The 17,473-nt window shown below is 47.9% G+C and overlaps 1 protein-coding gene across 1 annotated transcript in view; it reads right to left on the reverse strand.

Moving 5' to 3' along the window:
* LOC148537856 (cilia- and flagella-associated protein 337-like) overlaps positions 1-17,473 on the reverse strand; it is a 116,471-nt gene that overhangs the window by 86,204 nt on the left and 12,794 nt on the right. The window contains exons 4-8 of the mRNA XM_088460151.1: positions 16,824-16,907; positions 13,204-13,269; positions 10,740-10,970; positions 3,659-3,738; positions 1,999-2,091 (exon numbers count right to left, since the gene is read on the reverse strand). Of these exons, the coding sequence (XP_088316277.1) occupies positions 1,999-2,091; positions 3,659-3,738; positions 10,740-10,970; positions 13,204-13,269; positions 16,824-16,907 (554 nt within the window). The remainder of the gene's footprint in view (positions 1-1,998; positions 2,092-3,658; positions 3,739-10,739; positions 10,971-13,203; positions 13,270-16,823; positions 16,908-17,473) is intronic.

Raw genomic sequence — 17,473 nt, forward strand, 5'->3', positions numbered from 1 at the left:
GCAATGATCGGCTGCAAGGAAGGCGGCTAGTGGTGAGGAGTGCACTTAGGAACCTCCATGGACTTAGGGGGTCATTCAGACCCGCTCGTGAGCGGCAGTACGCTCGCAAGCGGGTCGATGTTCCCCATCGAGGGAGCTCCGTCGTGCGCATGCGCGAGACCCAGCGAGCGACGGGCTCACCATCGCTCCGGGTCTCGCACCAAAGGGGGCGTGCTGTCGATGTTGATTGACAGCACGCCCCCTTTGGTGGGCGTGCCTGCCAGACGGAGGCGTTCCCATGGGAACGCCTACCATCTGAAGCCGGCCCCACTGACATCACTAGTGATGTCAGTGGGAGTGACTTTGGCTCTGATAGAGCCAAAATCACTCCAGGGCTTGTGGCAGGGAGACCCTACCGCAGGGTCTCCGTTGCAAGTCCGATGGTCCATCATCATGGCCGCTTGCATATGCTGTGGGCGGTCACCCACAGCTATGCGAGCGGCCAGGAGGCCGCTCCATTTTCATAGAGGAGGGCACTGATTCAGAGCGAGCGCTCTGGTCAGAGCGTCCAGCTCTGAATCAGGCCCTTAGTTATGTGTGCAACCGACAAAAGCTTAGGCCCTCATTCAGAGCCGTACGCTCTGAGCAGAGCGCACGCTCTGAATGAGGGCCGCCCTCCTAAAAAATGGAGCGTCCTCCTGGACGCTCGTATAGCTGTGGGTCACCACCCACAGCCTATACGAGCGTGCAGTTTGATGGCCGCGATGGTCTTGGCCATCGCGACCATCGAAACTGCGAGCCGGAGCCTGCGGTTGAGGTTTTCAACCGCAAGCTCCGGAGTGATTTTGGCTCTATCAGAGCCAAAATCACTCTCACTGACATCACTAGTGATGTCAGTGGGCCGGCTTCTGACGGGAGGCGTTCCCGTGGGAACACCCCCGTCAGGGAGGCACGCCCCCGGCACGCCCACCAAAGGGGGCGTGCTGTCAATCAACATCGACAGCACGCCCCCTTTGATCACACACAACGAGCGAAGGACTTTCCTTCGCTCGTCGCGTCTGGCGCATGCGCACGACGGAGCTCCCTCCGTCGTGCGCATGCTCAGTGCAGAACATCGACCCACTTGCGAGCGGACAGCCGCTCGCGAGTGGGTCTGAATCAGGGCCTTAGTCACTACCATGTGGGAAGATATTAAGAAAAGCGAACAGACTAAAGCTGGGTACACACTAGGACGATGGATCGACCTTCCGGCTAATCCGTAGTCCTATCTGTGATGATTGCTTAGTGCATACACACTTACCAATCGTCGGCCCAATGTGTCGAGGCTGATGTCACAACTAGGCCAGCATTTACATGTGCCTGTCCAGTCGTGATGTCAGTCACCGGTGGCCTCTGGAGCAAGTGTACAGACTGCAGATATATCGGCCATTGGCTGTGCTGCACAACCGAAGCGATATGTCTGTGAACAACGTCGTTCACAGACATATCGCTGGTACACATCCGCCAACGCACCCACGATATATATCGGCCATTCAATTGAATGCCCAATATATCGGCAAGTGTGTACCCAGCAGAAGGCAAAGAAACTGTCAGATCCCGGGAGGGGATGGGATAACCCTGACACTTCCCTCCTGCCCACTACCACTGAGTCAGCTCTAGCAGCACAGCACATCATCGGCGTGCGGCACATCAAGGCATGAAGAGAGCAGAGACTGCTCAGCAGCAGTATCTCACCGGACCCCTCACCAGCCCAGCACACAGCAGGACCCGATCTGCACATGCTCAGTGCGGCTCATTCACATGCACAGATCAGGAAAACATCAGCAAACTGTAAATATATTGCTCCAGCGTACAACTATGACTCTATGTGCAGAAATAATTACTTAATAGCCCTTTTGCATTGCTTAAATAATCACTTCTGCTGTAACAGCAGTGCTCTTATTTGTGCATGTAAGTTATAAAGGGCCTTTATTCCCTTTATAAATTACCTCCACTGTCATGTTTATAGTCATACATTACCAGTAATCTAATTTTAAAGGCGTAGATTCCAGTCCGATAATCTGGCAGTACGGTTCCAAGTTAGACAGCTCATACAGCTGGATCTCCCGATCCCTACAAAAAAAACCCAATGATGTTATTTATTCTGCATTTTGTAAGATGATAAAGATCATTAGGATTTACTAGAGCAAGAAATCAGGGGACCAAATGGGGGATATTTATAGTAACCATTTACATATGGTAATATATGTACTGTCATTTAGAAAAATTAAAGCAATTACCGAATCGGTTGCTATGGGCAGCACCAAATCTATTTATTAGTTTTTACCAAATCTCTCCCAACATTACAACAAGAATGAATCATTTAACCAGAATTAAAACATTTTTATTACTACTTTTGAAAAGTTCTACTGGCGGCATACTAGTTCTTATTGGCTTTTATAGATCATCTCTGCAGTGCAATGCAAGCTGCAATCTGACGTAACTTTGTTCAAGTCAGTGCCACCTGTGCCCTATACATGCCAATGATATGAGATGTGTGGCAGCAGTAACATGAGTGCTCTATGTTATGGTCTATTTCCTCCTACTATCATTGGAGAGTTCTGCAGCAGCAAGCTCTACCACATTCCCTCTGTAGAATATAAATACATGTGTACTACCCAGTAGCGGCTCCAGGTACGGGAGTTGTACTGTTTCCGGAGGGCGCAGGAAACGCCCACCTCCCTCCCAGTGCTATGGGATATATTTAAGCTCAGCTGGGAGGGAGTGGAGGAGGGAAGGGGCGGCAACACAGGACGGCGCTGGGCGCAGCACAGCCTAGCGCCGGCCCTGGTACTACCACGAACTACACATAATCATTGGTAGTTTATGCTGGCAGGCAGACATAAGTAACACATGGGGTAAGATCACAAAACAAAGGACAGACTATAACACGTCTACAGGTGGAAGTGTCAGGTTCTATATGACCTTTCCACCAATCTAGGTCTTGTCTATTAGTATATATACTTTACATATAGGTTTGCAACTGCTCTGTACTTCCTGGGTCTTCCTTGTTTCACTGAGTATTATTCTTATCCTGTATGGGACACAATTTGTCCTATCTAGTGGTCCAAGTTAAAAATCCTTCTTATGTAACCTGTTACGGAGTCATTTACATATGACAATAAAAGTACTTCTTCCCTGTCCGGCTTCACAGCAATGACACGGTGTCACTATAGGGGTAATACAGCTTTTCTTCTGTGATGCTCTAAGAGTAATGTTGGAAGCTGAGTACCAAGTCTCAGATAAAACAGTACAGGTTGAGTCTCCCATACCCATGTTTTTTGATGGTTTAAATGTACATAAACTTTGATCAAAGCAAAAAATTATAAAAAATATTATATAAAATCACCTTCAGGCTTTGTGTATAAGGTGTATATGAAACATAAACAAATTTCATGTATGTGCACAAACTTTGCTTGAGCCACAAAATTATTGAAAATATTGAATAAAGTTACCTGCAGGCTGTGTGTATAAGGTGTATATAACACATAATCCCAATATATTTCATTATGATTTGCAAATATTCCAAAATACGGAATATTCCGATGTCCAAAAAATACTCCTGGTCCCAAGCATTTTGAATTTGTATATGGGAGACTGAACCTGTATTTTACTATGATTAAAAGGTAGTTGTACATACCCGGTGGCTAGGACCAACTTATTATACTGTGTCATGATAGTGAAATCCGTCACCCATTGTGTTCTTTTCACACTCTTCTCCTGAAACATAAACAGCTGTTAGTAAGACAAAATCACATAACAATAGGATTTATAAGTAACTATTTCATTGTATCCTGTTAGCTCAATCCTGTGCTTATTTGAAAGGAAACGGTGGAGATGTAGAAGGAGGGTGTTGGCAGTAAGACATCACTGGAGACTTGGTGATCACGGTGTTTTATTCACTGACCTCTACCATCATAGTCCCATGAGTTGGCAGGTTGTAGGAGCAGGACACATCGTGAATCTAAATGTCCAGCTTCACCTCTATAAAATATTTTCTTTACACCAATATACTGTATATATCCTTATAGTAGGTCATTCACAAGATTTTCCTAACCCACTGCTCCATGCTCCTCGATCACTGTCTCTCCCCTCGGTGTTAGCCCTGTCTATCTGCCACACCCCTCAGGAGCCGGTCCCCCTTCCCTCATATGCTTTTCCTTCCCTCACTTATACCATCATCTCCTCCCCACACCCCTCAGGAGCCGGTCACCCTTCCCTAATGTGCTTTTCCTTCCCTCACTTATACCATCATCTCCTCCCCACACCCCTCAGGAGCCGGTCCGCCTTCCCTCATGTGCTTTCCTTCCCTCACTTATACCATCATCTCCTCCCCACACCCCTCAGGAGCCGGTCCCCCTTCCCTCATATGCTTTTCCTTCCCTCACTTATACCATCATCTCCTCCCCACACCCCTCAGGAGCCGGTCCCCCTTCCCTCATATGCTTTTCCTTCCCTCACTTATACCATCATCTCCTCCCCACACCCCTCAGGAGCCGATCCCTCTTCCCTCATATGCTTTTCATTCCCTCACTTATACCATCACCTCCTCCCCACACCCCTCAGGAGCCGGTCCCTCTTCCCTCATATGCTTTTCTTTCCCTCACTTATACCATCATCTCCTCCCCACACCTCTCAGGAGCCGGTCCCTCTTCCCTCATATGCTTTACCTTCCCTCACTTATACCATCACCTCCTCCCCACACCCCTCAGGAGCCGGTCCCTCTTCCCTCATATGCTTTACCTTCCCTCACTTATACCATCATCTCCTCCCCACACCCCTCAGGAGCCGGTCCCTCTTCCCTCATATGCTTTTCATTCCCTCACTTATACCATCATCTCCTCCCCACACCTCTCAGGAGCCGGTCCATCTTCCCTCATATGCTTTTCATTCCCTCACTTATACCATCATCTCCTCCCCACACCCCTCAGTAGCCGGTCCCTCATCCCTCATGTGCTTTTCTTTCCCTCACTTATACCATCATCTCATCCCCACACCCCTCAGGAGCCGGTCCCTCTTCCCTCATAAGCTTTTCCTTCCCTCACTTATACCATCATCTCCTCCCCACACCCCTCAGGAGCCGGTCCCTCTTCCCTCATATGCTTTTCATTCCCTCACTTATACCATCATCTCCTCCCCACACCCCTCAGTAGCCGGTCCCTCATCCCTCATGTGCTTTTCTTTCCCTCACTTATACCATCATCTCATCCCCACACCCCTCAGGAGCCGGTCCCTCTTCCCTCATAAGCTTTTCCTTCCCTCACTTATACCATCATCTCCTCCCCACACCCCTCAGGAGCCGGTCCCTCTTCCCTCATGTGCTTTACCTTCCCTCACTTATACCATCGTCTCCTCCCCACACCCCTCAGGAGCTGGTCCCCCTTCCATCATATGCTTTTCCTTCCCTCACTTATACCATTGTCTCCTCCCCACACCCCTCAGGAGCCGGTCCCTCTTCCCTCATATGCTTTTCATTCCCTCACTTATACCATCATCTCCTCCCCACACCCCTCAGGAGCCGGTCCCTCTTCCCTCATATGCTTTTCACTCCCTCTATTATACCATCACCTCCTCCCCACACCCCTCAGGAGCCGGTCCCCCTTCCCTCATATGCTTTTCTTTCCCTCACTTATACCATCATCTCCTCCCCATACCTCTCAGGAACCGGTCCCTCTTCCCTCATATGCTTTACCTTCCCTCACTTATACCATCACCTCCTCCCCACACCCCTCAGGAGCCGGTCCTTCTTCCCTCATATGCTTTACCTTCCCTCACTTATACCATCATCTCCTCCCCACACCCCTCAGGAGCCGGTCCCCCTTCCCTCATGTGCTTTTCCTTCCCTCACTTATGCCATCACCTCCTCCCCAGACCCCTCAGGAGCCAGTCCTTCTTCCCTCATATGCTTTTCATTCCCTCACTTATACCATCATCTCCTCCCCACACCCCTCAGGAGCCGGTCCCTCTTCCCTCATATGCTTTTCATTCCCTCTATTATACCATCACCTCCTCCCCACACCCCTCAGGAGCCGGTCCCCCTTCCCTCATATGCTTTTCTTTCCCTCACTTATACCATCATCTCCTCCCCACACCTCTCAGGAACCGGTCCCTCTTCCTTCATATGCTTTACCTTCTCTCACTTATACCATCACCTCCTCCCCACACCCCTCAGGAGCCGGTCCCTCTTCCCTCATATGCTTTACCTTCCCTCACTTATACCATCATCTCCTCCCCACACCCCTCAGGAGCCGGTCCCCCTTCCCTCATGTGCTTTTCCTTCCCTCACTTATACCATCACCTCCTCCCCACACCCCTCAGGAGCCAGTCCTTCTTCCCTCATATGCTTTTCATTCCCTCACTTATTCCATCACCTCCTCCCCACACCACTCAGGAGCCGGTCCCTCTTCCCTCATGTGCTTTTCTTTCCCACACTTATACCATCATCTCCTCCCCACACCCCTCAGGAGCCGGTCCCCCTTCCCTCATATGCTTTTCCTTCCCTCACTTATACCATTGTCTCCTCCCCACACCCCTCAGGAGCCGGTCCCTTTTCCCTCATGTACTTTTCTTTCCCTCACTTACACCATCATCTCCTCCCCACACCCCTCAGGAGCCGGTCCCTCTTCCCTCATATGCTTTTCCTTCCCTCAATTATACCATCATCTCCTCCCCACACCCCTCAGGAGCCGGTCCCTCTTCCCTCATGTGCTTTACCTTCCCTCACTTATACCATCATCTCCTCCCCACACCCCTCAGTAGCCGGTCCCTCTTCCCTCATGTGCTTTTCTTTCCCTCACTTATACCATCATCTCATCCCCACACTCCTCAGGAGCCGGTCCCTCTTCCCTCATAAGCTTTTCCTTCCCTCACTTATATCATCATCTCCTCCCCACACCCCTCAGGAGCCGGTCCCTCTTCCCTCATGTGCTTTACCTTCCCTCACTTATACCATCGTCTCCTCCCCACACCCCTCAGGAGCCGGTCCCTCTTCACTCATGTGCTTTTCTTTCCCTCACTTATACCATCATCTCATCCCCACACTCCTCAGGAGCCGGTCCCCCTTCCCTCATATGCTTTTCCTTCCCTCACTTATACCATCGTCTCCTCCCCACACCCCTCAGGAGCCGGTCCCTCTTCCCTCATATGCTTTTCATTCCCTCACTTATACCATCATCTCCTCCCCACACCCCTCAGGAGCCGGTCCCTCTTCCCTCATATGCTTTTCATTCCCTCTATTATACCATCACCTCCTCCCCACACCCCTCAGGAGCCGGTCCCCCTTCCCTCATATGCTTTTCTTTCCCTCACTTATACCATCATCTCCTCCCCACACCTCTCAGGAGCCGGTCCCTCTTCCCTCATATGCTTTACCTTCCCTCACTTATACCATCACCTCCTCCCCACACCCCTCAGGAGCCGGTCCCTCTTCCCTCATATGCTTTACCTTCCCTCACTTATACCATCATCTCCTCCCCACACCCCTCAGGAGCCGGTCCCCCTTCCCTCATGTGCTTTTCCTTCCCTCACTTATACCATCACCTCCTCCCCACACCCCTCAGGAGCCGGTCCCTCTTCCCTCATATGCTTTTCCTTCCCTCACTTATACCATCATCTCCTCCCCACACCCCTCAGGAGCCGGTCCCTCTTCCCTCATATGCTTTTCATTCCCTCTATTATACCATCACCTCCTCCCCACACCCCTCAGGAGCCGGTCCCCCTTCCCTCATATGCTTTTCTTTCCCTCACTTATACCATCATCTCCTCCCCACACCTCTCAGGAGCCGGTCCCTCTTCCCTCAAATGATTTACCTTCCCTCACTTATACCATCACCTCCTCCCCACACCCCTCAGGAGCCGGTCCATCTTCCCTCATATGCTTTACCTTCCCTCACTTATACCATCATCTCCTCCCCACACCCCTCAGGAGCCGGTCACCCTTCCCTCATGTGCTTTTCCTTCCCTCACTTATACCATCACCTCCTCCCCACACCCCTCAGGAGCCGGTCCCTCTTCCCTCATATGCTTTTCCTTCCCTCACTTATACCATCATCTCCTCCCCACACCCCTCAGGAGCCGGTCCCTCTTCCCTCATATGCTTTTCCTTCCCTCACTTATACCATCATCTCCTCCCCACACCCCTCAGGAGCCGGTCCCTCTTCCCTCATATGCTTTTCTTTCCCTCACTTATACCATCATCTCCTCCCCACACCTCTCAGGAGCCGGTCCCTCTTCCCTCAAATGATTTACCTTCCCTCACTTATACCATCATCTCCTCCCCACACCTCTCAGGAGCCGGTCCCTCTTCCCTCAAATGATTTACCTTCCCTCACTTATACCATCACCTCCTCCCCACACCCCTCAGGAGCCGGTCCATCTTCCCTCATATGCTTTACCTTCCCTCACTTATACCATCATCTCCTCCCCACACCCCTCAGGAGCCGGTCCCCCTTCCCTCATGTGCTTTTCCTTCCCTCACTTATACCACCACCTCCTCCCCACACCCCTCAGGAGCCGGTCCCCCTTCCCTCATGTGCTTTTCCTTCCCTCACTTATACCATCACCTCCTCCCCACACCTCTCAGGAGCCGGTCCCTCTTCCCTCAAATGATTTACCTTCCCTCACTTATACCATCACCTCCTCCCCACACCCCTCAGGAGCCGGTCCCCCTTCCCTCATATGCTTTTCTTTCCCTCACTTATACCATCATCTCCTCCCCACACCTCTCAGGAGCCGGTCCCTCTTCCCTCAAATGATTTACCTTCCCTCACTTATACCATCACCTCCTCCCCACACCCCTCAGGAGCCGGTCCATCTTCCCTCATATGCTTTACCTTCCCTCACTTATACCATCATCTCCTCCCCACACCCCTCAGGAGCCGGTCCCCCTTCCCTCATGTGCTTTTCCTTCCCTCACTTATACCATCACCTCCTCCCCACACCCCTCAGGAGCCGGTCCCCCTTCCCTCATATGCTTTTCTTTCCCTCACTTATACCATCATCTCCTCCCCACACCTCTCAGGAGCCGGTCCCTCTTCCCTCAAATGATTTACCTTCCCTCACTTATACCATCACCTCCTCCCCACACCCCTCAGGAGCCGGTCCATCTTCCCTCATATGCTTTACCTTCCCTCACTTATACCATCACCTCCTCCCCACACCCCTCAGGAGCCGGTCCCCCTTCCCTCATATGCTTTTCTTTCCCTCACTTATACCATCATCTCCTCCCCACACCTCTCAGGAGCCGGTCCCTCTTCCCTCAAATGATTTACCTTCCCTCACTTATACCATCACCTCCTCCCCACACCCCTCAGGAGCCGGTCCATCTTCCCTCATATGCTTTACCTTCCCTCACTTATACCATCATCTCCTCCCCACACCCCTCAGGAGCCGGTCCCCCTTCCCTCATGTGCTTTTCCTTCCCTCACTTATACCATCACCTCCTCCCCACACCCCTCAGGAGCCGGTCCCTCTTCCCTCAAATGATTTACCTTCCCTCACTTATACCATCACCTCCTCCCCACACCCCTCAGGAGCCGGTCCATCTTCCCTCATATGCTTTACCTTCCCTCACTTATACCATCATCTCCTCCACACACCCCTCAGGAGCCGGTCCCCCTTCCCTCATGTGCTTTTCCTTCCCTCACTTATACCATCATCTCCTCCCCACACCCCTCAGGAGCCGGTCCCTCTTCCCTCATATGCTTTTCCTTCCCTCACTTATACCATCATCTCCTCCCCACACCCCTCAGGAGCCGGTCCCTCTTCCCTCATGTGTTTTCCTGGGATGTAGTCCGGAAGCCGACGGTCTAAATCCCGACCGCCGGCTTCCAGACACTGACGCCTGTCATTAACCAGACGCCGGAAGACCGACGCCCGGCATACCGAACGAAGGTAAACCGGGCGCTGGGTGCGGGCAGCCGCCGGGGGGGAGGGTTAGGTTTAGGGCTCCCGGGGGGACTTAGGGTTAGGTACCCCCCAGGAGAGTTAGGGTTAGGCTAGGGGAAGGGGGGTTAGAGTTAGGCACCCCCGGGGGGAAGTTAGGGTTAGGCACCCCCCCCCGGGAGACTTAGGTTTAGGCAGCGGGGAAGGGGGGGTTAGGTTTAGGCACTAACAAGGGGAATTAGGGTTAGGCACTTGGGGGGGAGGTTAGGGTTAGGCACCCCTAAGAGAGGGTTAGGGTTAGGTTAGGAAATTAGGTTAGTGATACTTACCTTAGGACGATCAGGATTTTCACCCTTGCCGGGCAGCCACTGTCGGGATTTGAACCGCCGGCCATGCGTCCGGCGGTAATACTTACCATACCCCTTTTCCTTCCCTCTCTTATACCATCATCTCCTCCCCACTGCCAACAATGGCATTAAATCTTTTTGTACAGCTGGCACTGCTTATTATGTATTATGAATGCTGCTGCAGCAATGTTTATACACCTTGTAGTCCATGTTTTGCAATGATTTCCAACAATTACACTGCATTGTATATCAAAGTATTTTTTTCTTACAAATTGCTTAAGATAACTATTAGCTTCTCCCATAGGCCAGTGAAAACGCCGGCATTTTGTGTGGTGAACCCATGCACTTTGGTGGAAAAATGAGCGCAAAATGAAGCTGTGTGTAGTTCCTCTAGTGGATGTTTTTTGGTGTCAAATTTAGTGTCAAATACTAATCTTAGCATCTTCTCACATTATTACATATGACATGATATGAGCAAAGCATAAGACTTACAAAGATTGCCTTGTCACGCTTCAGCTTCAGCTGTGTAGACCAAAAATAGATGTGTCCATCTTCTCTGACCGTTATTAACGTGTTGTCTTGCATGGGGAAAACCCGCACAACGTTATCCCCATGAGGCATTTCCTGGATGGTCGCCGGCACATTGAAGCAGACTTTCTTGTCTCGGAGTTGAGTGTCTTCCAGCTCAGCATAGTTCAGTTGCATGAAAGTGCAGAACTGCTCCTGAAATAAAGCACCAAACACTTGCAAAGCGATCTGGGCATGCCAGTACCGCCCATGAGTGCATTCAAGATGATATTTGTGGTTAGCCAACGAAAACGGTTGTTTCTGGGGACATAGCCGCAAATATAGAATGATAACTGGGCCTGTGGGAGCAGTTATGCAGTGGTACAGTAAGTAAGTGTGTTTGTGGTCTTTGCATTGTACAAACGGGTTGATGTGCCACTGATCTTGCAGCCTGTACAGAGCACAGCTGTAATTTCATGGAGATGTTCTGGTACATTGGAGATGTAAGGTACCGACAAAAGGCTGCAGGAACACAGACAGGTGTAATATACAGGGCAGTGTACATGGCTGCACAGGGGGGCCCATTATGGCTAGTGTACAATACCAATAATCATTGCAGGTACAGTCAGGTGCATAAATATTGGGACATTGACAGAATGTTCATATTTTGCCCTCTATTCACCACCACAATGGCTTTGAAATGAAACAAACAAGATGTGCTTTAACTGCAGACTTTCAGATTTAATTTGAGGGTAATTACATCCAAATCAGGTGAACGGTGTAGGAATTACAGCGATTTCTATATGTGCCTCCACAAAGGTGGAGCTGCTCTTCAGAGACGAATAGGAACTTACAACTGAAATATGATTGACAAGGAGGGATATATATATATATATATATATATATATATACAATCCAAAATCCGCAAGATTTGCCATTTCTGGGTTGACATCTTGCCTCGATTTGACGATTTGAGCCCAGGATTTGACTGGGGGAACAGAGGGCTCAATTCAGACCCGCTTGCTAGATGCATTCGCACAAAGACAAAGTATGCAAATCCCGCGATCGCATGGCAAGGCATTAGCATGCCCGGTGTGTATTTAGACGCCCACCAGCCTGTCTTAAGACGCCCACTTTCCCATGTCATCTCCACGAAGTGTATGCAACAATCGGTAACATCGGGTACCATCGGAAGCATATGCAGCACTTGTGGCTGACCATACCCTACCGCAAGAACTGCGAATACTTCAGTGTGTAAAACAACCATGTGACGTGTACTATGACGCTGCGTCTTAATTATGCATGGCTCTGCAACAGCGTTAAGACGCTCAGACACGCCTGCGTTCGCACCACCACTCCCCCGTTTCCTTCGACCAACCCCTGTCACTACCCACAAACGGCTCATCCTGTCACTTATTCTAGCGAGGCATCTATGTGCTGCGAGCGAACGCTTCCCGATTGCATGGACTAGTTCACGCACGTGCACTGCGACTTATATGCATGCGCAGATTGCAAACATCGGCACCCATACATACAGCACGATGTGCAGATATATCTGCCATCGGCTGTGCTGTACAGCCGACGCAATATGTCTGTGGATCACATCGTCTGTACAAACTGGCCGATGCACACACGATATATCAGCCATTCAATTGAATGGCTGATATGTCAGCCAGTGTGTACCCAACATTGGGGGTCATTCAGACCCGTTCGCGAGCAAAGGACGCTTGCAAACGGGTCGATGTTGCCCCACTGCACATGCGCACGACGGAGGGAGCTCCGTCGTGCGCATGCGCGAGACCCGGACTGCGACAGCCAAGCTGTCGCTCCGGGTCTCGCACCAAAGAAGGCGTGCTGTCGATGTTGATTGACATGGCGGCCAGACGGAGGCGTTCCCATGGGAACGCCTACCGTCTGAAGCCGGCCCCACTGACATCACTAGTGATGTCAGTGGGAGTGATTTTGGCTCTGATAGAGCCAAATTCACTCCAGGGCTTGCGGCAGCGAGACCCTACCGCGACCATCATCATGGACGCTTGCTATAGCTGTGGGTGATCCAGGAGGATGCTCCATTTTCATGGAGGAGGGCCCTGATTCAGAGCGAGCGCTCTGGTCAGAGCGTCCGGCTCTGAATCAGGCCCATTATGCCAAATAAAGTAATGGAATAGGAGCAATTTGCATATTGACAAAACCAAGCAGGTGGGTATTTGTTCGCTACATGCAAAAGCAGACAGTATTTTCCCTGCATGAAAATATAAATGCATTTGCATCCATTATACTGCAACAAGATTTGTTCCAGGAGCAAACTGCCCTTAATTAGCTTCTTTTTTTTTTTCATTTGCTCTTAATTCTGATTCAGGCTCTGAATATGTAATTATTAACTGGTTCATTGATTTAGATAAATGCTTAATCTGTCAATTTTAAGTAAGTACCCAACCAAAATACATACCCAATCAATTTTTCCAGTGGCCTGGAAATCTATTTTCATAAAGAGCTTTTCTATCTGTCCATCACTCTATAAAGGAAAAGAAAATAAACATATTTGCATGAATGTAATGGGCACACATACCACAGAGTCCTCTATGTAAAACAGTTTCATATAAAATGCAGCTGACACCTACAGACAGAGGCAGCCATTTGATGGCCAGAACTGATATTCATGACACTACAGCCTACCAAATCACTAAGAAGCAGCACATTGGGCGAGATGTTTCGGAAAATGATCCAATATCACATATCTGGGAGTGTCAAAACTATGTGAATCTTTAGGTTTAGCAGATATTTTGAAGGTGAAATTAGAGTCAGGTATTTTCAATCTATGGGATGACAATCGGGTGTGAGTGGACAACCTGTTTTTTTAAAAGAACAGGGATCTATGAAAGTCTGATGTTCACAACACATGTTAGTGGAAGTGTATCATGCCACCAACAAAGGAGATTTCTGAGGACCTCAGAAGAAGAGTTGTTGATGCTCATCAGGCTGGAAAAGGTTACAAGACTATCTCTAAAGAGTTTGGTCTCCACCAATTAACAGTCAAACAGATTGTGTACAAATGGAGGAAATTCCAGATCATTATTACCCTCCCCAGAAGTGGTCGACCAACAAAGATCAAGACAAGAGCAAGGCTTCTAATAGTTCACAAGGTCACAAAGGAACCCAAGGTAACCTCTAAGTGACGGAAGGCCTTTCCCACATTAGCTAATGTTAATGTTCATGAGTCCACCATCAGGAGGACACTGAACAACAATGGTGTGCATGGCAGGATTGCAAGGAGAAAGCCGCTGCTCTCCAAAAAGAACATTGCTGCCTGTCTGCAGTTTTCTAAAGATCACCTGGACAAGCCAGAAAGACTATTGGAACAATGTTTTGTGGACAGATGAGTCCAAAATAGAGCTTTTTGGTTTAAATGAGAAGCGTTATGTTTGGAGAAAGGAGAACACTGCATTCCAGCATAAAAACTCATAGCCTCTGTGAAACACAGTGGTGGTGGTATCATGGTTTGGGCCTGTTTCACTGCATCGGGCCCAGGATGACTTGCAATCATTGATGGGATAATGAATTCTGAATTATACCAGAATATTCTAAAAAAAATCTCACAACATCTGTCCATGAGCTGCATCGCAAGAGAACGTGGGTCATGCAGGAAAGCACACGAGTCATTCAACCAAAGAATGGTTACAGAAGAATAAATTTAAAGTTTTGGAATGGCCAAGTCAAAGTCCTGACGATAATCTAATCGAAATGTTGTGGAAGGACCTGAAGTGAGCAGTCCATGGGAGGAACCCCATCAACATAACACAGTTGAAGCTGTTTAGTACAGAGGAATGGGGTAAAATTCCTCCAAACCGATGTTCAGGACTAATCAACAATTACCGGAAACGTTTAGAAGCAGTTATTGTTGCACAAGGGGGTCATGCCAGATAATGAAAGCAAAGGTTCACATACTTTTGCCACTCACAGATATGTGATATCGGATCATTTTTCTCAATAAAAAAAATGAGCATGTCTATTTTTTTTGTCTCAGTTGTTTGATTTGGTTCTCTTTATCTACTTTTAGGACTCGTGTGAAAATCTGAGGTCGTTTTAGGCCAAATTTCAGTAGAAATATAGAAAATTATGAAGGGTTCACAAACTTTCAAGCACCACTGTACTTAGCTAGAAATGCAGAGTCTAAGTTTAAGTGGCTGGATTCTGAGTTCTATAAACCTCCCTTAGTGGTAATCTCTGTCCCCATTCCATAATGTAACTCCAGCAGCTCTGGGAATACTAGAATCGTACTAGAATCATACTCATTGGTGTACCTAATTCAATTTTGCTGTTTTTATGCAGATGTCGCATCCTGTAGATTCTGTGATATTCCTTTTTCCTAAATATGGTTGTTTATAATATACTTCTTTTCTTATATTGTAATTCTGTTTTGGAAGTGCAATTAGTGTACTATTTTGTATTTGTATTTCTTGTATTGTTGTTTTTTATTTGTACTGCATGTACTTTATACCTTGTAAAAGCTCAATAAAAACTACCTAATTCAAAGAAGCAGCACATTGTGAATGCTTAGGCTTGTGTCAAACAAGACGTCCGGCTGAAAACGCATCTGATAGAAGCTAAAGTCTATTTGCCTCAGAGCATTTTCCTTGATAAACGCAAAAGTAAATCTGGAACGTCTCATTGGTTTTTAGCTCAGAACTTATTCCAAATACATAAGAGCGATGTCATTAACTTCATGCGCCTATTCCGTAACTGCTCTGGCCTATCTGCAGTTAGCATTTGATCATTCCTGTATGTTGCCTGCAGTGTAATGCCAGGTTCTTGTCACACTATACACTAACATAGATGTGCTCTATCCTTGCTCTCAGCAGTGCCCATAGAGTTTATTCATGGCAGTGTGATAGAACGATAACATATGACTGTCTGAGACCATTGCTAATGTTACCTACTACAGCGTAGCCCAAATATGCTCTGTTAGGGATATTAGTTAAAACCAGGACAGCAGCCTGGGGCAGTGGGGATACCAGCTGGCAATAATAAGAGTGCATATAACTTTGCCAGACAGTTTTAGGTCCACTTACACATGCGCACTTGAAGTGGGAGGTCAGACTTGTGCTTCCAGTTTCACTTTCATTCAAAAATAAATATATAAATATCATGTATTCAAAGAAGATTAATAATAATAAAATATGAGCACTGTGATATGAAGAAAGACTTCATTTGAACAAAGCGTTTTTCAAAGTAATCTCCCTACAATTGTCATCCTGAGATGGTGATAGAGACGGGAGGACTGCGCCGGTACTTTTTATATAGGATTCCCCATACTTTGCCTGTGGAAGCTTGGCCAGAAGATAGCCTCCACCAGCAGGGAGGGCTTGGATTAATGGATAGGGAAAAGCCATTTTAGCCAGTGATAGAGCTTTATGATCTATAATGAAGTTTTGTACACATATTTCTTGCTAAGAATCATTCCGTTGAATGTAATTGATATAGTCCATTCAGTTGGGTCACTAGGAAGCTTTAGCTTCATGTCAGCCACAAGCACAGTGAGATTGTCTCTATATTTTACCTCTATGCCAATGTAAGCATATAAACTCCTGAGCCTGCTTAATAAATACTCATTCATGATAAGTGATACACTCTTTGATATGTATGTGCATTTGGCATGAATGCCTGTAGGTATGCAGATGCAAGCAGGAGAGGAAGCATGGGAGAAGGGGGGGGGGGGCTAAATCTATCCGCAGCCAGACCTAACTTGTCCATGTGCAGACGAATCTGAAGTGGGGGGCTAGGACATCATCAGCCAATCCAAGCATCACCAATGGTAGTTATATAAGAGTCTGAGCTCAGCAATCCAAGAGAAAGTCATTTATCACACATAGATATACCCTGCTTTACATACATGATTTAATTGCACTCATATTGTACAAGATGATGCTGTCTGGTAGACTAAATACATACAGTCATGTTTATGTAGCTTGGCTGCAGCCTTGCGAGTCAGAAACAACAATTGACTGTGGATTTACATTGTACACGGAGCAGCCAGACTACTCAGTTAAAAGGTATTTAATCCCTACTCACAGTTCCCAGTAATCCTGTGCTTTTCTTTACTGCCAGTTTAAAGTCATGCAGGTCCAGAGATGTATTGCCATTCCTTTCCAGGTCCTAGAACAAATCAATTTATAAATAAATGAATCAGTGAATAACCAAAGCCTCCCAGATGATGTATTAAGTTTGCAGCCTATCCACACAAACAACCAGGCAATTCCTATTTTCTTGGCAAATTATTTTCTATTTTATAAATGAAAGCTTATAAGGTGACTTGGTTTTAACGTAAGACTTCAAGTAATAATAATAATAATAATAATAATAATATGGTCTTTTAGGAATACAGTAGGACAGGGGTAAGCAATGTGTGTCCCACCAGCTGCTGTGGAACTACACATGCCAGCAAGACCAGCCACAGTTTTGTTGTTAAGGCATGCTAAAACTGTGGCAGGGCATGCTGGGATGTGTAGTCCCACGCATTGCCTACTCATGCTCTAGGATTAGATCTCATAGCCGTACTCCTGCACAGAATGGATGAAATAATGCACATATAAGTAGCTGTAGTACAGAAAGCTGTTTCGTCTCATAGAATTATGATTTCTGGGTGTTAGGGACATATCTTCAGCATGGACATTCCCTACTGGGCTGAGCAGCCATTTCTTATACTGGGAGGGGACTGTGGG

This window comes from Taudactylus pleione, unplaced genomic scaffold, assembly GCF_031769625.1.
Source record: "Taudactylus pleione unplaced genomic scaffold, aTauple2 ptg000043l, whole genome shotgun sequence".
Lineage (NCBI taxonomy): Eukaryota > Metazoa > Chordata > Amphibia > Anura > Myobatrachidae > Taudactylus > Taudactylus pleione.